The sequence below is a fragment of the Lepisma saccharinum genome, chromosome 16 (assembly GCF_977018435.1).
Source record: "Lepisma saccharinum chromosome 16, izLepSacc3.1, whole genome shotgun sequence".
Classification (NCBI taxonomy): domain Eukaryota; kingdom Metazoa; phylum Arthropoda; class Insecta; order Zygentoma; family Lepismatidae; genus Lepisma; species Lepisma saccharinum.
The window spans coordinates 43173821-43197175 of NC_139244.1; the positions used below are offsets into that span (position 1 = coordinate 43173821).

Consider the following 23355-nt stretch of genomic DNA (forward strand, 5'->3'; position numbering starts at 1 on the left):
TATCCATGTTGTGTCTGCTTTTTGTCGCACTGAATACAGTTTTTGTATTCGAACTGAATTGCTTAGTAGTTTTTAGGTACGTATCTAATGTATCTGCCCCTCATTCACTTGAGGGTGCAGTACCTTCAAAAAATGTTCACCATACACCTTGGTATGTTGTCCACATTTGATCACCTCACAATTGTTCTTCAATATCTCCTTAGGTGGAGATCCCTGTCGCCTGGCTTTGTGCACTTTGCGTTGCCATCAAAAGTTTTTGTTGCTCGCTTGGCCGAGCAATGCTTCGACCTGGCTGCCCATTGGGATTGTGTACAATCTGTGGAATGCACTCATTTTGTGAAGTTTGTAGGATTGTCATGGTGGTTCGTTTCTGGATGTCAATGTTCGATTACGAACCCCTGACACACTCCCTGCTTCCCCATATTGCTGGAACGCTGAAAAGATTGTCTCTAGTTCCTGGTATAATATGCTTGGGGGTCTGCTGCTGCCTATGACACCATGCACTTTGTATGTTTGCTCCGGGGTTTTGTGGTGACACTGAGGGGGAGTTGGAGTGATGTACTCACTGGCCCCACTTCACACGCAGGCTTTGACCTTACCCTTGTTGGTTTTGGGTTGTTCCTCATAAACAACCCTATATGTTTGGGGGTGCTTGCATATTTCTATTACCGCTAACCCTGGTTTGGTCGAACCTAACCCATCGGTAGTGCAAATACCCAATGATTGCTAAACAATATTTTGCTTGATTGGTAGTGAGTGATCTAGCATAGATTTGTACTCATAGGGAAATAAATCTCTATATGACGGTTGGACTCACTTTTGTGTCCAACAAAGAAATGGCCCTGGTCGACAATAATGAAATTACCCTTTATACCACAATGAAATTGCCTTGGCATATAATACTGAAATAATATTTTTGTAAACAACAATGAAATAGGCTTCTGTATACAACAATGAAATAATACTTTTGTACACAACAATGAAATAGGCTTTTGTATACAACAATGAAATTGACTTTTGCATACAACAATGAAATTGACTTTTGCATACAATGATAAAATAATCCCTTACATGATCCTGACAAAAAATTTTCTACCCTATGTACAAATGGGTGAATGTCACAGACCAGACAGAACCTCATCCACACAACCTCTGACCTTTAACATATATTAATACTAGTGTTCAAAAAATGTGTAGCTTTTTCTCCTCATCTTGTACCTGTTGTACACTCCTATCCGTGCATCTTACCCTGGATGCGCTAGAGGGATACCAATACCTCTTATGCGACTAATACTATAGCGCAGGAGCCGTACCGTCGCGTACTTCTCTCCTAGGTCCTACTGATATCGGGTTTAGGAAGAAACGTAGAGCTGACGAGCAGACATCTACAGTTTCCATGGGGAAGTATCACAAGGGTACGAGGGTGGAGCCATTTGTGCGCAGTTACTCGTCTTACCAACAGACAAAGCAAGTCGTAGGGAAACGACTGCACCCCGTCGGGATTGAGGTTGAGTCCTCGTTGAATTCAGAGGCCCCTTGGCTTGAATTAACTTCTTTGAGGTACTCTCGATGCTAACACCGGATGTAGTAGTCTGAGCTTCTCAATGTAATGACTATACACCTTATAGCTACACCTCCACAACTTCATGTTATTGACATGTTGGTTGGGTAGGCTCTTACCGCTAACACAATGAACAAGATTAAATATGTTATCCGTCACCTGATCACTACAAACTAATGGACCGAAGAAGGTGTGGAACAATTTGTGGGTCTGTCCCTCTAGAGCTTTGCTTTGGAGATGGGATTTAAGAAAAACTAAATCATGCACTTTGATCACAGTCCTGTTTTGCTGTGATTCATTTACCTTATTGTTGGCTTTGTTTCGCCTTTCGGCCGTCCGGGATACAGCCATGAACAATTGCTGATCCCATTCGGTTTTTTCACCTGTCAGAATATGAAAGTGTTCCATAACGGAGTTCCTGAGTGAATTGTTTGGCCCTAACTGGGGACCATTGTCTACTATGATTCTTTGGGGAAGTGAAAAATGTACAAAACATATATCAATGAGTTTCCTCACTATTAAATTCCATGCTTACTAACCGAGTAGGAATTGTTACACCCTGGCCACCATCACCCCCAGCGAGAATAGCACAGGCTAGTTTCCCGAGGGTTGCTCATAGGGCAGAATGGCATTCATCTCGCTCTGTCGAGGTTCCATTTGTCTACCCTTGGGTGTGTGACCTGGTTTGGTGAACCATTTTACCTCATCGAGTGCATTGAGTATGGCATCCATACCTCGTGGGCTGAAGTGAACCAGGTCGGGTCTCATGTTTTGACCGTAACCCATGGTTTCTTCGAACAGCGACATGTTCATTTCTTGGCCCTTGTGCACAAATTTCGATGAGGAATCCAGAACCCTTACATTGCTATTATCATCAAGGGATAATATTTTTGCAATCAATGAGTCATACATGGCCCAGAACCTGTGTCGGTTCTCATTGGCTAACCTGGGAACTGGTGGAGGAGTCAGAACAATGACCTTCTGAGCACCTTTCCTCTTTAGGGTGTAAATGATATCCTGGAGGTTCCGGAACACCTGGTTGGTGTCCTTCCCTCGGAGCATATCATTTGTGGATACCATTAATAACACATTTTTATAAACACACTTTTCCCTTCTCAAAGCACTGAGCAACTGCGCTGAGGTTTGTCCAGATATGCAAAGTCCGATGTGGTAATTACCATCACTGTCTCTTTGGACAGGATACCCGAATTTTCTCTGCGCAAGACGTGACAACATTGAATCACCCACTGCCTGATACTGATTTATCAGTGGAGTGTGCTTGCATGAATCTGAACATTGTGGGACAGGTTTAGGTTTGGCATCGCCCTTCCCCACGTCAGGACGTTGCCTACCTAGTTTCCCTGGTTGTGCACATTTGGATGCACCTCAGCGAGATGCTCGGAAGACCCGTGTGAGCTGGCGGAACTCTTACGTTGGGACGTTCCACTCTTTCTCCGGTCTACCTTTCTGTTTGGGTACTCCTTAGGCCGGGAGCCCCTCGCAGATTTGCACATGTGAGCGTCCTCCTTTTTGGATGAACCGCTCGCTTCACCCTGACCACGACTCACATAGGTCCGGTTAATGCGAGTCGTGGTTTTCCCGTAATTGGGTCGTGCTGGCCTTGCAACTTCCCTCTCAGGATATTGTGGCACTTGCACACTCTCATACCGAAGTATGGAGTTGGCCACCTCCTGAAGAGAGACGAAGGGAGCCAGGATTAACTGGTCCTTCAAGCTGCGCGGCAGCTGTTGCACAACGTGGGTGAAAACCTGGTTGTCGGCGATTTCTGGCAACGCAAGCCTAATCATTTTGACTTGGCGCCAGAAATATTTGTGCACTGATCTGTGCTGGGATGGGTTGTACCTTTCGTTGAGGGCCTTCGCAAGGGAAGAAGCTCTCCACCCATCCCCTTGGAAATATGAGAGCAACTGCCTTTTGAAATCCGAGTAGGACTTGAACTTTCGTTCGTTCCTCTCGTACCACTGCCCTGCCTCGTCCCGTAGACAGAACGAGATTATTTGGAGGGCATCCGCCAAATCTACCTCCAGGAGAGTGAGATCTCTCTCAAACTCCTGCACAAAATCTGAGGCCAGCCTGTTCCCCTGCCCGTTAAAGGTTGGGAGCTGTTTGAGATCAGCAAACCTAACCCTAGGTTTGCTCTTGTTCCTCCTCCGGTTCTTCCTCTTCCTCTGGCTGCGGACTTCGGCATCCGAGCTTTCGGAATTGGATTCCGGGGAGTTACCAAGTGGGTGGTACTTGTTAGGGGGAGACACATAGCCACTACTCTGGTCAGAGCTTTCGTAACCCTTAGGTCGTCGTTTGGCTTGGTACAAGGCCTGGTGGACAGACACATTCCGTGCAGGTGAGACGGGCTTGGTAGCTGACATCAGCGGAAGGGCGGACTGAGTAATTCGTCTCTCCATCCCTTCCAGGCAAGCAAGAATTCTCATCAGGCTTGCATTGTCAGACCCTTGTTCTGCTGGCAGCTGCTCCTCACCAACCCTTTGTTGTGAGGAGGTGCGCTGCTCAGTGACTTGGCCCTCGGAAATGCATACATGCGAGCTGCGGCCTTCCACCTGGCAGTTCGGCATTTCCTTCCTCACTTGCTCGAGAACCCTGTTCTCGATCGTGACCATGTGGTCACTGCAAGTGAGCTCTCTGCATATATTTTCTAGGGCATCTAACCTCCCTAGAATCTGAGCTGTGGTGGTCTGATCGTCACCGCCTTGCACTTCGCCAACGAGTTCCCTCAGTTGCGAAATCTGGCCTGACACTTGCGTAAAATCCCTTTCTAACCTTGACTCTAAGTCATTACATTGGATCTCTATTTGGTTAATTCTATTGGTGTTGGACGCTACTTGCTTTGTTAACAATTCTGAGGTCTTCGTGGTGGCATTGTGGATGGAGTCCAGTCTGGCCTGGAATTCCGTCCTTACGGCTTCAAGTTTCCTATTTACTTCCGCCGATGCCTTGGCAAATTCCCTACCCTGAGCATCAATTTTCTGACCCTTCGCATCAAGTTTCTGACCCTGTGCATCAAGTTTCTGACCCTGTGCCTCAAGTTTCGCATCAAGTTTCTGACCCTGTGCATCAAGTTTCTGACCCTGTGCCTCAAGCTTCTGACTAACATTTTCAGAGACTTTCGCTTGCTCCTGGAGCAGTGCTACAATGAGGTCGAGTTGGGGGTTACTATTGGTACTTGCACTACCGTTGGGTGGGAACCCACGACCTGCTGGCCGTTCCAGCGACCTTGATCTGGTATTCATATTTGGGGAGTGCCGGTATTGAGTCTCATAATCTTGCGATCCGCGTTTGCGAGAGAGACAAAAGACAGACGATATATTCGGGAGTCGAATGGCTTCGTCTACGCGGCTGGTCCAGGGATACGTGCCTCCAGGTTACGTTGCCGAACAATAGGATAGGTTAACCTAACCTACTCACCCACTCTGGGCTTGATTGAACCTATGAAACTACTCTGCTGTGCAACCTGGACGCACCCATCCCCGTGCAGCTCTACGCTGTCCTCCAGTGACCATTAACATGGAGGATGTCCCCAGTAGACTAGCATCCATTCCGAGGAATGATTGCTGGTTTATCATAGGGACTTTCAGCCTAGTTATTCCGGAGCGAGAGGTACGCTTCCCGGACTTACCCGCCCAAATATGAATTGATAAATCAAGATCTTGGAAAGACACATTTAATATTCGGGGTATTGTTACATTTAACTATATACAAGCACTGCACAAACTTATAGGTTTGATTTTACATATGGAACCAACAAATGGGTAACAAAAACATGGTACTTACATATTCTGCATTCACCTTATCACACCTGGGCCTTGTTGCACACACTTGTCACTCCAACTATAAATGGGGAGATTTTCTGTGAATTTACACTAAAAATATATCGGTATCTTAAGATATATGGGTATTGTCTTGCAAATGAACTGTTTCAGGGAGCTATATCACAAAGGATGTGCCAATTAATTATGGATGTCTTTGGATACAAAGCATCATGGTATCCTGAAGGCTCATTGTCCTCACCATGTGGTTTTGAGAATTTCAGAATTTTCATGGATATTGGTTCCATGCACTTTAAGGCACTTCAAGTGCTGTAATTCGTCCATATTATACACTACAGGACTATTCCCAAGCACTTATTAGATATTTCACACAATGGTGACTCCATTGTCCTCTCTCCACTGGCCTACTCTGGCCCAAAACTTGGAGCGATGTTAACTGTACCAACTGTTAGCAAGAAGTGAAATCAAGATGGCTTCCTCTCATGTTAAAAGTTATCGCAGACTCATTGTCTGGTAGCCACGCCCATGAGGCCATCTGATTGGTTCACAGCACCTTGGGTTACTTGCCTTTATCAAGTACCTTGAGAAGCCCAATAGATGGCAGTCTAGTCAGGGCTAGTTCCACTGACTCTCACCAGATGGCTCTGGTGCTGTGAGACCGATTGTCTTTTGTCCAAAAACATCGGATTTTTTATGTTTTTGTGGTTTATTTGTACTAATAATTGTGACTTGCAGTTATTTTCAGGGAAAGCAAGTTAATTTGTGCTTGCACAAATATTATCCTGAAAATATCTGTATTAATAAAAAAATTGCATGAAAAGTAACATGTGCTCTCTGAATTCTATCTATCAACAAAAGGTTGTTTTTTTGATAACCAATGAATTTTGGTCTGGGGCTTATTATTTACTTAATATTTTGATGTTTTATCATACTTTTACTAATTAGGCCTAATTTCTGTTAATCTTAACCTATCTGGGAATGTCTATTCCTATTAATTCTACCTGAATTGAATTGGCCTTGTACTTTGGTTGGAGTGGAGTGCTGCCTGTATGTATTGGGGATGTATACCCAACCTTTGGTTGGTTATACATATCCCGGGCCCTCGGGAAAAGAAAAAGGATACGTGAAGCGGATCATTTTTCTTTACCCCTTACTACACTATACCCAAATACATACACAAAAATATTTATATACACACTGAATCGTTATGACCACGCTGGTCCGAAAAGAACATATACATGAAAGAAAAATAAATTGCAATTATTCTTGCCCATTTGACACATTCATTCATCAAAGCATATTTGTTTTGCACCTTGTCATTTACATGTTGAATATTTTGCAATTGAAATTCATTTTTCTGGAATTTGACGAGTGTTGGCTTACCTGTTTTTATCCCCTGGCCGTTCAATACGTGTTGCCTCAGGTAATAAAAACATTTTATCATTATTGCATCACACTATTCTCACCTTGAAATTCTGTGATCTAGAAGTGAACAATATTCTTTAGTTAGATGATCAATTGATAGTGTTTGTCTTTCCTTTGCAGTCACCAGAACATTTGACAATCTCCTTCGGTGCTAACCCAAAGGCGCAGCTGGCTGCTATGACCGTTTTTAACTTAGCCCATCGCCATGGAGACATTCTGCATGAGGGCTGGAAGAATGTGCTGGACTGCATGTTGCAGCTGTTCAGGTGCAAACTCTTGCCAAAGGTGCTGGTGGAGGTAAGTTACTGTTAATAACAAGTAAAACAAGGGAGGGAATCTACTATAATTTACCTATTTAGTTTTCACCGTTTTCCTTGAAAATTCATAAATTGTTGATAGTGTAATTTTTTTTTCTTTATACATAGAATATAAATTATTCCTATGTTTTCTGATTGATATATTTTGAGTTCATGTTTATTTTTTTAGGCAGAAGATTTTGTTGAACCCAGTGGAAAAATATCTTTGATGAGGGAGGAGATGCCATCACAGAAGACAGAGACAGGACTTCTGAGCTCACTCTATTCCTACATTGCTCTGACATCCGGTACCAAATCTATTTTTAAATTAAACATTGGTCTTTGTTGGGGCTGAATCTTGAATAACAATTTATCATCATGCATTTTTAAGACTCACATTCAGTTTGAACACTGAACATGGATACAGTGCATTTACATTCTGTAATGTAATTGATTTTTTAAGTAGTGCTTTCCACTTTACGCAGTGCTCTTCTCAGGCCAATGTAGAAAGGTTTTAAAGTACTTAGGTGGAACAGATTAATTGGTACTCTACTCTGTTGCTGTTTCGTGATATAAGCATATCAGTACATCAGTGAATTGACAAAATTACCGATCTGTAGAGGCATGCATATTTCGTTTTTGACGAAAACACGAAATCTGAAATAACACTTTCTGAAGTCTGAAGTATCCTGTGAGTTATGCAATTCATGGGACATTCATTAATTCTGCTGTAAATATTTGAGAAGCAAAAATGGACGTCTTTATACAGTCATAAGCTTAATATTCTGGTAATGATTTAATGTGCTATTAGAAGGGATATATGTATTTTGTGTAATTGTGCAGTTTTAAAATCAAATTTGGGATTATATTCACATTTTTTAAAACCAAAATGTCATTTTATATGGTGCTTTTTCACCGCTATAACAGCGAAATTTCATTTTATTTACCACTTTTGAACCCGAAATTGACTCTTGTTTTTGTACTGAAATTTTACTTTTTTATTTACAAAAAATATGTGCCTCTACCGATCTGTTATATCTATAAACAGCCTGTAATTTAGTGCAAAGTTTTTTTGTCGTTTTTGTGCATGTAATTTAGGTGTCATTTTCTTGTAAAGTAAATGTTTAAAAGCAAAACCTCATTGCAGCCACCTCATTACATAAATTAAGGAGGTTAATTAATATTCATATTCTTAATTGGAACATTTGCAATTTGATATTAAATCAATAAAGTATCATATATTATTGGTAATTTTAGTATTGGTGACTTATAGGTATCAGCAGATAAATTATTATTGGTCTATTGAAGTTCCTGCTGATTGGACATGTAATCGCAATGCAATCAGTCATTTCACATAAAATTAATTTTTAACACACATTCCAAATTTTTCTGTTTTTCGCTGATGATATTTCCACTTCACTGGCAAGTGACCTCCTCAGGTATTCAGTTCATGCATCCATTTAGAGTTGATGGGTAAAGATGGTCGGAATGTGGTGCTGATCACATCACTTGCAAAATGACCAAGATAGAGAATGTGTGGGGTCCTACAGCCAACATCCCCTAAATGTGCCTTCATGGCACGGTGCTATATGCATGCGAAACTTTTACCTTACCTCTAACCTGTTGGAATATGTTTAATGCTATGTAATATAAGTTTTCTCTAGAGATAATCTTATTAATCAGTACATAGAAATTTAAGCAGTGTGTGCTAAATTATAGATTTTTTTCTATATCAGGTTATAAATACCTTAATAAATATTGCAGGTAATTACCTATCAGATATTTCCAAGAGTAACTTGCAATTCAGTGTGGCATTGTATCATTTTGTTATTTATCTTATGCAAATGAAGGTGCAATAATCGTATGTACTAAAGGTAAAAGGTAAAGCTACTCCCCCACTGCATGTGGAGGAAAGGCCCCACACATTCACAGCCTCTGCGATTTGTGAATGTGATGTGATCAGTGCCATGCTCTGATACCCATTTATAGGAGGCTGGGTAAACCCCAGAGCCACTACATGCAGACACATTGCTGGAAAAATTGCCATCTGAAAACACCCACCCAGGTAATGAAACGTGGGTCTCCCAAATGGCAACTCTCTCCAGGCAACCACTCAACCAACTAACCAACTATTGATTATTTTCAATGAAAGAACCAAAATGATACACTAGTTCACTATTGGCTCACAGATGTTAATGACAATATGGTTTTGAAGATTTAAACTGTAGTTAAATACATGGACGGTACATTGTAATTTTGTTCCCTTCGTTTCAGAACCTGCCAGCCAGAAAGGTCCAACACCAGAAGACCAGGAGCACATGAAACAGGCTCAGAGATGCGTGCATGATTGCCATCTCCAGCACTTGATTACTGAATCAAAATTCCTACGGTTGGACTCGCTTCAGGAATTGGTCAAAGTAAGTTTCACAGTTGTACTTCTTAATGTGGTACAAATAAAGAATTAATACTTAATATGGCCATGTAACAACTCAATATTTTGATTAGAATTGTTATTACAATGCTGTAATATTTTGTAAATCATTGACAATGTTTATTGTACACTATTATTAAATGGGTACAGTGTAATTTGGTAACTAATGTGCTTACATTAACAAACCATAATATTTAATAATATTTCACAAGTTACTTGGTTTCATTTAAAAATGGAAAATCTCCAGTACTGTTTGACCAGCGATCCGAGAGCTCTTGAGTTTTCTGTGCATGACCGAAATAGCAGAGTCCAGTCGTAAATTGGGGGAGTTCACGGAGTCGCTTCTCTGAAGCGCAAGTGTCACATGGGGAAAGAGAGCAATGTTGCCAACCAGAGAATATTGATAAGATATTGAAAGTGCTCTGGCCGTGGGGCGGTGTGTGAAACTGCAATTCTTTACCCTGCTATCCTTCTATTTGAAATTGGAAGAAGGACAAACGGCTTGTCACAATCCTTTACTTCTGTGAATGTTTCTCAGTTTCCGTTCGTTACGTTCTGGTGGATCAGGATTCTTGCAGATTGGTAATGCTGTTCAACGTGAAACCATGAACGGCATTCTCCCACCTGCCTTCCCCTCAAGATGGTCCCCTTTTTCTTGGCACGGATTGCTGGTCAAACAGTATATGTGTATATCAACATAATAATAATCATCATTTATATATTTTTCATAATAATATGTGTCACTTTGTAATAATATTTCAATGTAGTATTTTATGTCACTTTATTTGAATTCAGAGATTTATGTGAGCCATTATTTGCTTCGTTGCTAACATTGAATTGTTGAGATTTACTGCTATGAAAAATAAACATGGGTTAGAGTCACATATTAGTGTAATAATTATTGTGCAAAGATTGGACCTCTGAAATAACTAAAAGACAACATTGATTACAAAAGGAGGTTAGTATTTTGGTACTCTTTAATGAACTTATTTATCCGTAAACCATCATCTTCAGCATGGACTGCAGTTCAGTCCACTCTGAATCAACGACGATTGATGGTCTGCAAGGAACAGATTGTACAGCCAGAATTTTATACTTGGGCCGTTTGGAATTGATTGAGACTGACCTGATTGTTGACGGAAAAACACGAGCTGGGATCGTGAACTTTTCAGGCCTCGTGGATGTATCTTCCGTCTAGTTGAGTGTATTGCTGCCAACGATGTGGAAGTTTCATGAGCACGTGAACCATTCCTGTGGAGTGTGGCGACACTACTCGCAAACAACTGTATGTAAGGCCTCTGCATCCTGAAACACCCTGCTTTTTTTCATTTTCATGCTGTAAAAGAGTGCATAGTCCGAAGAAGCTAAATCTGGTGAATATGGATGTTTCATAGCTGTGAATCCCAGTTCCTTGAGTGTTGCAGTTGTCTTAGCAGAAGTGTGAAGCATGGCATTGTCATGCAAGACAGACACTTTTTTTCGACCATTTCCCTAGTCATTGTTTCTGAATTATGCATTGCACTAGGCAGAGAAGTTCACAGTATGTGTCACTGTTCACCCTGGAACGTGTGGCACCAGTCCAAGAGCAGGATACCATCTGCATCCCAAAACAGATGCTAGCTGCTTCCCACATGAAAGTGACGGTCCTGCTTTTCCATTCCATTGATTATTGCCTTTTCTGTGGTGTTTCATAACTGAAGAATGACTCATCTTCAGTCACTAAGCTAGTGAAAAAGTCATCTGGATTTTCGTTATGGAGGGCCAAGAGATAACAGTTCACATGCTCAGTTTTTTTTTGTTTTTTTTTGTGTTTTTTTTGCCTGGCCGAGTTCATGAGGAACCCACTGCAAACACACCTTCTTCATCTTCAGGTCTTTTTTGGTGAGTATGGCATGGATTGTCACCCTTCCCAGATCAGTTGCATGCTGTAGAGCCTCCACAGTCACATGCCTGTCGTTTATTACTATGTCAGACACCTGCTGAATCATGCCAGAGATGAGTGACGATGTACAGGGCTGGTTTCTTTCTTGGCACTTGCATTTCCGACTGTGTATTCACCACACACTGCTTGTAGGCAGCACACCTTCTTTCCACAGGCACCACTTGGTCCACTTTTGACTGTGGTGGTCGCCTTCCATGCTGAAATCGTACACCTCCACTTGAGAACACCTTACTTGTCCACGACTCCGACTACATTGTGAGAAACTAATGCCTGTCATGTGGTACCATTCGCAGCTAGGAAAATAAAAAATGAGGCAGCGCACAGTCCAGGGTCACTGCTCTTACACACCACCCTCACTTCCGTTGTCGGTTACGACATATAGGCACATGGGATACAGTCTCAATCAATTCCGAACAGTAAATATTTAGCATAAATGTTTCATAATCTATCCACGTGTTGTGACACTTATTTCCAATTTTTTTCTCACCCAGGCTCTAATCTTTGCTTCCCATGGGCCAGATGGCCATGTGTCACTTGGCTCAACCTATGACGAGGATGCAGCTGTGTTCTTCTTGGAATTGTTGCTAAAAATCGTGATCCAGAACAGGTACATATACATATAGTTGAGAATATTATGTGTTTCTTTATTTCAGATGCTCGCAAGAATTTTATTTTGTTGCCTTCGCACAACATGTAACTTTGAAGAAGATTACAGTTTCTTCCTTTCAATAATTGTTGATTGTTTTTCACATTTTTTCCATATGCTAATACAAAAATTCTTGAAAAGTGTTGTTTGATTAATTTATAGTCTTCATTATGATTTCCGACACAAACATTGTTTTATTATTTTTGTTATTTAAACGTAAATAGTACATAGCACTGTTGACATTTCACAAGCCCCTAATTTGTGTATCTGGTATTGTCCACCATCTTTGATATGGCTCAAAGCAAGTTTTATTCCGACCAACTACTTTCTTATTGTCACTCCATTATGTGCTTTGTGAAATATTGGACCAATAATGGTGTGTTTTTGTATGCTGTTCATGTAAGAAATGAAAAGAACATTGATTTTTAGGTTTTTTAGGCCACCAAGATAAAAAAGATTAAAATGCAGTAAAATGTAGATATAATCTGGAAACATTTTACAATATGTTGCTTTATACGGGACCATAAATATTGAATGTATATTTGGGGAAAATGTAAAATACGGGTTCCACTGTAGGTATAAAATATATTGTTCAGAAGAAAGCATAGGAGGAAGTTATGTTGTCTTCAATTCTTTCTCCTTATTTTCTTACTTGATATAAATTAAAATTGACTGATGTGTAACAATTGACATTTGTAGTAATGTACATAAAAAAGTTGAAGTAACTTAATGCCGTATACCCTGAGTTACACTTGATTTATTGCCAAAAATTTAGGGGATTCAGCTTGTTTTGGAAATTTAATATTTTTTTTTCTTTAATCTTTCTGAATAGGGATCGAGTGAGCACCATTTGGCAGGCTGTGAGGGATCATATTTACAGCCTGATCATGGGAGCTTCTGCTTGTGACCTGCATTTTCTTCTGGAAAGGTCGGTTGTTGGTCTGTTGAGGCTTGCAATCCGGTTGATGCGGCGCGAGGATATGAGCCCTGTGGTAAGTAGTAATGTCAGATGTTTAAGTTCAAAATTTAAGCTTGTGTGAGCTAGGCAATCCATATTTAATCATTGAAATCATCTTTGATTGGAAATGATATTGTAAGTTTCACTTACACTATCCATGTGTAGAGTAATCTTCCAACTAAGTTGTTCCATTTATAGTAATATAGATGTTTCAGTTATAAAGTGCCAAGATTATGTAGTTTTTCAGAATGCACTATCCATTCTTACTTGATGTAAATTAGAAATAATGCATTGATTGTGAAATTATGTGATACCAATACAGTGGAACCTCGATTTTACGTTTTTCAGGGGAGCAACTTGAAAGAACTTAAAATGCAGGAAAATCTCAAATCTGGGGGAATTTTTTATAACATTTTGCTCTGTTGGGACCATCAAGATAGAATGTATAATGCGGGAAAATGCAAAATCTGCGAACTTAAATTCGGGGTTCCACTGCATAATATTTATCAATAACAATAACCAATATATTGCCAGTCTGATATTAAATGGTGCCGGTCTTCATTGTGAAGTTATAGATATATTGTTGATTTTCTCCCATCATTCATTTGGATCATGGCAGTAACCCAAGAGGTGGAAAAATGATGTAAAATAACCAGTATATGAAAGACATAGCAACATATTGAATGGAAAGCTTTCCATGGGTAATATGAATTGGTTATTTATGTCCATGTCCTGCATCGTGACCATGCAGTCGAAGGTGTCAGGCTTTGGGCTTGGTCTAAGGAGCGTGCACTGGTTTGAGTCTCCTGGGGGAAGGATAGCAACTTTTCTCCTGAGATTGCGGCCAGTGTATGGGACCGGTGGCGACCCATGATTGTGAGAAAATTGGGGAGCTAAGAATGAGTACCAAACCTGCAGCAATGACTGGGGGTTCTTCATGCTGACTCTGCTGAGGTATGTGTGAGTGAGTATATGGAAGCCGGTAGGTGAGCCCTCATGTCCATAATTAATATACACAATTAAACTTTTTAAAGGAAATAACTTTTGTTATGTTTGGATGAAATTTTTGTACACTTTTTGTGTGGATTAAATTAAATTTATTTATGCAGGTTCTTCAGTCACTGCGCATGCTGCTACTGCTGAAGTCTCAAACTCTGTTCCGCGTCTCAAGGCAGATGGCATACGGCATGTACGAACTGCTGAAAACGAGTGCAGCCAACATCCACTCTGCTGCTGATTGGTCCATCATTTTCACATTGTTGGAGTGCATTGGGGCAGGAGCACATCCTCCACGGATCGTTGGAGATACCAGCAAGACGCACAGTGATCAAGGTGAGGGAAAGAAGCAGTGGTTTAACATATATTGTTAAGAGGCAGAAGGAAGTTACATACATTAAATTTAATAATACTGATAAATATAGTTGTCAAAATAAATGTCAACGATCAACACATGACCCAAATCATATAGTCAGTTCATTGAGAAAAGCCACAACACACATCTTAATTTTGCTTTTCTAAATTTTTTTTATCCACTTTGGATCATTCCTCAGCTTCGTCACAAGATGTTTGTTGACACTTTCGTGGAGTCTAAATATTGTGAAAAATCATGCAAAATTTAAAATGTTGTTTTCAGCACTTCAACACCTCTCCCCACCCCCAGAAATTTTTTTGGTGCACCTAGGTTAAGATTGTATCTGTAGTCATAGTATCAAAGATTAAACACAAGCAAAACACAACATGACTGATAGTTTTTCTTGTATGTACGCATTGCTTGCATGATACAATTATTTTCCTGTAGTTTACGGTTATTACAAGCATAAGAAAACAGTTTTTTCTTTGTGACGTTTCAGGAGAACACACGCTCCTTTCATCAGACATTTATTTTCATTTTGACTAAAGATACAGTTATAACAATGGTTAGTAATTTTTAAACAAAAAGAATCTGTTATATAATGGATGTTGTCAATGGTACATTGTTGTAATATAGCAACTTAACTGTGAAAAAAGCAGTCTATTTTTTTTTTTTTTTTTTTTTTTTAAATTATGAATGCCAAATATCATCGGGCAATTCAAAATCATCATTGCTTTCACAGAGTTTCTTGATGTTTTCAGTTACATTAAATTTTAAAGATGGTGGCTTTTGAAAAAGAAAACTCCATAGTGGGTATATGTTACCATTTTCTTTATTTAATTTATTCCAGTGTTGTTCTGCAATGAACGAAGCTTCCCAGGCATTCAAATCTTATGTTTTCCGACACTCTTTTTAAAACCCTTCTCTTTTTAATCAATTGCTTCTCTTCGATGATGTGAGCTGACAAACCTGTTCTTGGGTTTAAATTTATAATGTCCAAATCATGTCCGTGCCATCGTATTGCCATTTCCTTGCTGTTTATCCTACATAATCCTTTGAACATGAACAACTTATATTATATATTCCTGTGGTTTCCACATCTGGTAGCGAGTTTCTCATTTTGAATTCATTAAATGTACATTCCAAACTTCTTGGTGATTTAAAAACAATTTTGAAATTAAAACTTCTAAAAATTTTTGCAATTTTATGTGAGAATCCCTTGTGGAATGGAATGCACACAAATTTCTTTTCAACAGATTTTTCATCTTTGTCTGTATTTCTCTTTTCCTTTAGTTTTCTTGCAACCTGTTTTTTGATTTGGTTTATTCTGTTAGTGTGAAAGCCATTTTCTTTTGCTATATTAAAGAGCCTTTCTTCTTCATTTTTGATATCCTCATTATTAGAACATAGTCTTTGTGCTCTCAGGAAAAAATTTAAAAATATGTTATCCATTGTTATACGCGAATGTTCTGATTTGGCATGGATGTATTTTTCCCCCGCTAATTTTTTTCTATGGACTGATGTTTGAATTGTTGAGTCAGTTGTCTTAATTTGCAGATCAAGGAAAGAAATTACATTGTTATTCATGGGTTCGCAAGTGAATTTTATGCGACGATGTGATTCATTTAACGATTTAAATACGTCCATGGTGGTGTTCTCATTTTTAGCAATAATTAGCACATCATCTACATATCTGATGTAGAGAATGATATCCGCACCTATCTCATTAACAATTGGAGATTCTATGTAATGAAGGAAAATGCTGGAGATGATTCCGGATACTGGGTTTCCCATTGATAGACCATTATTTTGCTGATAGATTTTGCCATCAAATATAAAGTAATTGTAATTTGCACATACAGTAAACCATCGAACCATTTCCCATGATTCTACTGGGTTAACCTTCATCTCAATAAGCCATCTGTGTAATGCATCTGTGGCACCTTCTATTGGGACACTAGGATATAAATTTTCAACATCAAAACTTGCAATATGATACTCACTATTCCAAACAATATTTTTTAGTTTCTGTTTCACTTCATATGCATTTTTAACACTGAATGGTGTTTGTTGTTTAATTATAGCAAGTCTTTCAACTAAATATTTGGATAGTTTGTATGCAGGATGTGTGAAAGTTGCAATGATGGGTCGTATTGGAGTTCCCGGTTTGTGAGTTTTTGGTAGTCCAAAGGCAATCGGCAGGGTTGAATTTTTGACAATGAGTTTTTTCTTCATTTCTCTTGGTATCGTGATACTGCTTTCAATTACTTTCTTTACCTCATTTATTATTTTAGTTATAGGGTTTCGAGAGGTTTCTGTGAAATTGTTTAATTTGAAACATTCTTCCATTTTTTCTTTATAGTCCTTAATTCGGATAAGGACAGGTTTATTTTCCTTGTCCGATTTTATTAAGAAAATGTCGTTTTCTTTCAACCAGATCTTGAAACCATGAACTTTTTTTCCCAACCTTATATGCTCTTTCTCCCGTTCTGTGTATTTTGGACCTCTGTTATAGTGATGGGTCGTTCGTGAACGAGTCGTTCAAAAGTAACGACTCTCTCTTGTGAGCGGTGAACGACTCGTTCACCAGAATTGAACGACACATTCAAAGAGTCGTATGTGTGCCACGACTCCTCCGCCCGCCAAGCAACTATTATTCCATTATTCCCTCTCCTTTCCACGAATTTTGCGAGGAAGGCGCATGCGCAAGTGTATACTCGCCTGGCGGCCGGAATTTTTTAAAGAAAGCAAGTCGATTCTGTAGGCAGCAAATGGGGACTGGAGAGGAGAGGGAGGGGGGGTCCTCTCTGTTCCTTTTCCCTACCCCTAGTTGAGTAAAGCTGGCTGAAACGTGCCGTGTACGATGAGAGGGGAAGGAGCATGCTCGCGAGTCGACTCTTTCCTTCGTTCAAAGAGTCGTGGCACACTTTAGCGACTCTTTGAACGAAGGAAAGAGTCGACTCGCGAGCTCGCGAGTGTTGTTTGCAGAGAGAGAGAGCGCGCAACCTCAGCCCATGACGGGCAGCGAAGAACAGCCAACAAATTTGTCCTGTAGTTTCAAGTTCGGCCAAACCATTAGCGCTAAAATTACAAGAAATTAAATGTTAGTAAAAAATATTAGGGGAGTCTTGTAAAGATTTTGGGAAGGTGTTAGGCACAGACCTCTTGATTACAATATTCCGATTAGCCTATTTTGAGTTGTTATTGTTTAAGTCCACTTTATGTGCAGATAGGATAGTCGGGACTGGACCTACAGTTTAAAGTGGGATCCGAACCTCCACTTTGTATTGAACACGGTACCCCTTGATTACCGGCGACGTTATAACTACGCCATCGGGGAGACCCGATTAGCCTATTGGAGCATAAAAGTGGACTTATAACAATTTTTGCCAAGCAAACCATTTTAATACATGACAGCGTTAACCACTATGCTATTAAAGTGAATCAGAAAAGGGAGGCAGTAATTTATAATTTGCAACACAAAATACTTAGTGTGGAAAGCGATTGTTACTTTTAATTATTTTCTAAAGCGCCGGCCTCCATGTTGGAGTGGTTAGTACACCTCATTACTCATCCTGATCTTCGCGATTACCCAAAAAAAGTGACAGAAAGGCGAAGTAAAATAAACCAAATCAATCAACCAATCATTATTTTCTAAAGCAAGATCAAAGACAATAAACACCTTTTGTTTTATGTTACTCCAAATCCAAAAATGACGTAATACAAGCAGCAAGCACAAGTTCAAATGATAAACCTTTAGTGAAAATAACAAACATATTAAAACAAAAATTATAACTTACAATTTTTTATATTCAGTTAAGAATTACCTAATAGAACAAACCACATGATAATGAATTAATTATAAGTGGACTCGTGAAATGAAGGTCTTTTTATATTTGAATACTACATTATGTTCTGTTTTTCTGATTTTTTAATAAAGAACCTGAGAGACAAACACACGCTCACACACGCAGTTATACATAATTTCTTATAATCCGATCTATAATAGATATTCAATTTGTTATAACATTAATTTAATATATTTTGTGTAATACAAGGAACAAATTTGAAATTATGCGGGCAACGGTGGGAATTTCCCCTCTAACGATCATATCATGCAATTTCCCTCTCTTTCTCTCTGTATGCATGTGTACATACATATACTTATATATTATACACGTGAGATTAGAAGATTAAAATTTAAGTCACATTGAAATGATAACGTTATTAGAGACGAATCACAAATTTACACCAATAGAAACGCAGCATTATATACAAAATAAAAGTAAAACACAAATGAAAAGCAAAGATAAATATGAAAATTCAGTGCGCAAAATCATTGCAAAACAAAAATGCAATCAATAAAATTAATATTGACAAAACTAACTCAAGTATTCTATAATGTATGCCGGCGTGGTTAGCATATCAAGGGTCTCGAGAAATATAGTTTAAGGGATGTAAGGGATGATCCTTCCACGTAGTACACCCAATTGCCAACCTCACTTCCACATAGTACACCCTGGACTGCATTTTGCAGACTAACGAGGCTCTGGCGTCTATACCTACGGCCAGTATAATTTTCGTAGGAATGTGTGTGTGTGTGTTGTCCTGTGTTTTGTCCTTATGTGTGCTGAGTGCCTTTACAGCCTCAGCTTTTAACCGGTCAGATTATTTTAATATTTTAGTTACTACAGGACATTACAGTTATGTTATTTTAGTTCTGGTAAGGGGCTGGATCCCGTATAAAGTGAAGGGTGCAAAATAGCCTAAGTGACGCACACAAAATTTTAAATTCATATTCAATCATAGCCTTAAGTATAAAACAGAGATGTGATGGGGAGGGCCGGCCCCCGTGGCGGAGTGGTTAGCACATCGCGGCACGAGGGCAGGGAATCCTGAGGCCGATATTCGGTGGAAACACATAGCGGCTCGGGATACCACTTTTGCCCAGGCTTTGCTCTTCTGCCACTTTGGCTAATCGCGAACATGAAAATCAGTGATGATATAATGAAATTGATGAAGTGACACACAATTCCGAGATTCCTCTTAGCGCACTGTTCTAACCACTCCTCCACGGAGGCGACTGAAATTGTTGGAAGTGAATCAGTTTCACAAGTAGCAGGGCATTACAAAATCGCAATGAAAACAGGGCCAACCCTTCCAAAGTTGGTGAGATGATGAGAGACACTCTGTGTAAAATGTACTGTCCGAGAATCTCGTCTCATTGGAGTAACGATACCGATTTATGCTTTGAAATCGATAAGCGAACAAGACCTGACAGGTGTTTTTAACTTGAAATCAAATCACGAACAAGATATGCATTCTCATTCACGAGTTGAAACGATGTGCCAAGTCATCTTGTCTCACCACGATACTCGATCGAGTTGCTCTTCCGCTTCGTGCACATGTAAACCTTTTAATTTACACGTTCAATTTTATTTATCCAAGAAAACAAATCTGTTAACATGAGAATGAACAGAAGAAATAAGCTACTAGTTATTTTCCCATTAAGGAACAAACAAATTTTAAAATGCTATAATTTCTTATAAATTAGCATGCAGTAATTATATTTTATAATTTATTAATTCAGTTTTAATATTTTAACTGCCTAACACGCTTTGTTGTATTTTATGCATCTTTTATACCTAATTACTTAGTATTGACAGCGAGGATGAATGAATTTTACGTACAGATAAGCTAATCGGAACTGGATCTACAGTTTAAAGTGGGATCCACCAGGTATCGTTACAAGGCAACGACGGAGGATGGATGGTGATTAGAGTAATTGACAAGAGGTTAAATACAGATTACCACTCATCTCTGGGCTGGGGTTCGAACCCGGAACTTTCGGTGTCAATAGGCTTACTTTGAGGAGGGCGACACCACTTATCTGTCACTCCAAGATTATTTCAAGCTGGCCAACATAGAAACCAAGAAACAAAGAACATGCACCATGGAGTATGTTTTATTTATGTTATTCAGCCATCCTTTCATTCCTTGTTAAATCCTGGTAAGGAAATCGCTTCCTGTCTCGGATTCGATCCTCTGTGGAGGCACCTTGCCCAGTGATTTAGACCCCCAGTTTAAAATGTAGCTTCAATCCCGAGCATAAAGTGAACTTTAAACATTGTCTGACAAAATCGTTTTCATATGACGTGAAATATTTCATTAACATTAACGTGTAAATATTTTACTAATGAAAACAGCATTAAAGAATAAATATAGAAGTTTAATCATAAATCTCATCGTACATGATACTGCAAAAAAGCTTTTATTGAATGACTGCAGAATTAGGAACAACTACGTAAGATGGACATGGGTCATGTTCACGAGTGATATAAACAGCTGTTGGCCATCTGCGGTGAGCCTACGTGTTAAGGTGTTTTACTAGTAGAAAGCAACATTAAAAAAAATACATACGTATAATTTGGCCCGCTTTATAGAAATTCGATCATACATTATGATATTGGCAGAAACTTATATTGAATGACTGTAGAACAACAAAAACATGGATATGGGATGGACATGGATAATGTTCAAGAGCGATATATATTTCTTAAACACAGCTGTTAGCCATCCGCGGAGAGCGAGCGGGTGGATCCTACTTTAAACTGTAGATCCAGTCTGCTGGCGAGACTGCCGCCGCCGCGCCTTGTGTAAGAGAGCTCGCGACTCGCGAGCGAACGATGAGTGAGGAGAAGAGTCGCTAAGGCGAGCGAGTCGTTAAGGTGCTTAATGACTCTTCGTGCCGACTTGCGAGTCGTGAACGATGAGGGAGGAGAAGAGTCGCTAAGGTGCTTAATGACTCTTCGTGCCGACTCGCGAGTCGTGAACGAATGATGGGGAAAGAGTCGTGGGACTGTGCTGTGACTCTTCGTGCTGTTTCAAGAGTCGTGAACGAGCGATGCTCGTGGAAATGCAAGCATGTGTCGCAGCGCAGATCTGGAGTGCATTTTGTTGCGATATTAAAACCAGTGATCGAATGCAAAAAAGGAAGAATATGTAAATGCACGTTATTACTAATAAAAGGTTGATATAATTATATAGCATTTCTGTGTATGCTATCGTACTGCATAATTTGCATTATCCGCAGCATGAAATGTAAACTGAAACAAGATACAAATATAGAAAATCTCACTCATGAGGCAGAGTAATGAAAACAAGTATGTGTATAAAAAAAGTAAAAATTTTGTTTGTGTGTGTGTGTGTTTACTGTTTACACATATATGTATATTCACATACATACAGAATCGTATTTGCATTTTTCTTATTTTATGCCGCTTTTCTTCAAATTTTAAGTAATCGCGACGATGAGGATGATGCGTGATGATATAGATGAAGGGACACTCGTAAAGAATATCCTTGCCCAGACCGGGACTAGATCCCGGGAACTTCTGTGGCAAGATCAAATGTCGATTACTTCAGAATCTTGGCCTTCTAGTCGGCTACACGCACACACACATACACAAAAATGCAATACAATTTATTCATCTTGAAGGACGTACGTTGTGTTCGTTTACTTAAATACAATCATCTGCTTCAACACCACCTACCCCCTTCCCCCTCTTCAGGCATGTGTTTCGAGAAAAAGAAGCTTGGCGACTCTTTTGAACGACTCATTTGAACGACTTTTCTCAGTGAGCGAGCGCTCATGAGTCGACTCGCACAAATGAACGGCTTGAACCCATCACTACTCTGTTAGTTCTTCTGTTGTATTCAAAACTTAAACGTTCATCAAGAGCATCATGTGTGAGACTTCGTAATTTTCTTTTTTCCTCCTCATCATCTAAGAAATTCAGTGCTTTCTCTATTGAAATCACGAAATCTTCTATTGAGGTACCTGATGAGTATATAGAAATTTTTCAATTCGGAATGAAATTTTCAGTTGGTAGTGCTTATATACACAAGGAAGATTTCGTGATTTCAATAGAGAAAGCACTGAATTTCTTAGATGATGAGGAGGAAAAAAGAAAATTACGAAGTCTCACACATGATGCTCTTGATGAACGTTTAAGTTTTGAATACAACAGAAGAACTAACAGAGGTCCAAAATACACAGAACGGGAGAAAGAGCATATAAGGTTGGGAAAAAAAGTTCATGGTTTCAAGATCTGGTTGAAAGAAAACGACATTTTCTTAATAAAATCGGACAAGGAAAATAAACCTGTCCTTATCCGAATTAAGGACTATAAAGAAAAAATGGAAGAATGTTTCAAATTAAACAATTTCACAGAAACCTCTCGAAACCCTATAACTAAAATAATAAATGAGGTAAAGAAAGTAATTGAAAGCAGTATCACGATACCAAGAGAAATGAAGAAAAAACTCATTGTCAAAAATTCAACCCTGCCGATTGCCTTTGGACTACCAAAAACTCACAAACCGGGAACTCCAATACGACCCATCATTGCAACTTTCACACATCCTGCATACAAACTATCCAAATATTTAGTTGAAAGACTTGCTATAATTAAACAACAAACACCATTCAGTGTTAAAAATGCATATGAAGTGAAACAGAAACTAAAAAATATTGTTTGGAATAGTGAGTATCATATTGCAAGTTTTGATGTTGAAAATTTATATCCTAGTGTCCCAATAGAAGGTGCCACAGATGCATTACACAGATGGCTTATTGAGATGAAGGTTAACCCAGTAGAATCATGGGAAATGGTTCGATGGTTTACTGTATGTGCAAATTACAATTACTTTATATTTGATGGCAAAATCTATCAGCAAAATAATGGTCTATCAATGGGAAACCCAGTATCCGGAATCATCTCCAGCATTTTCCTTCATTACATAGAATCTCCAATTGTTAATGAGATAGGTGCGGATATCATTCTCTACATCAGATATGTAGATGATGTGCTAATTATTGCTAAAAATGAGAACACCACCATGGACGTATTTAAATCGTTAAATGAATCACATCGTCGCAT

At 39.3% G+C, this 23355-nt stretch overlaps 1 protein-coding gene across 3 annotated transcripts in view; it reads left to right on the forward strand.

Moving 5' to 3' along the window:
- Positions 1-23355, forward strand: part of garz (Sec7 domain-containing protein garz) — a 116953-nt gene that overhangs the window by 62097 nt on the left and 31501 nt on the right. For all 3 annotated transcript variants that reach the window (XM_083138083.1, XM_083138084.1, XM_083138085.1), the window contains exons 20-25: positions 6910-7086; positions 7276-7393; positions 9360-9502; positions 11950-12065; positions 12937-13096; positions 14172-14394. In XM_083138083.1, coding sequence (XP_082994209.1) covers positions 6910-7086; positions 7276-7393; positions 9360-9502; positions 11950-12065; positions 12937-13096; positions 14172-14394 — 937 coding nt within the window. The remainder of the gene's footprint in view (positions 1-6909; positions 7087-7275; positions 7394-9359; positions 9503-11949; positions 12066-12936; positions 13097-14171; positions 14395-23355) is intronic.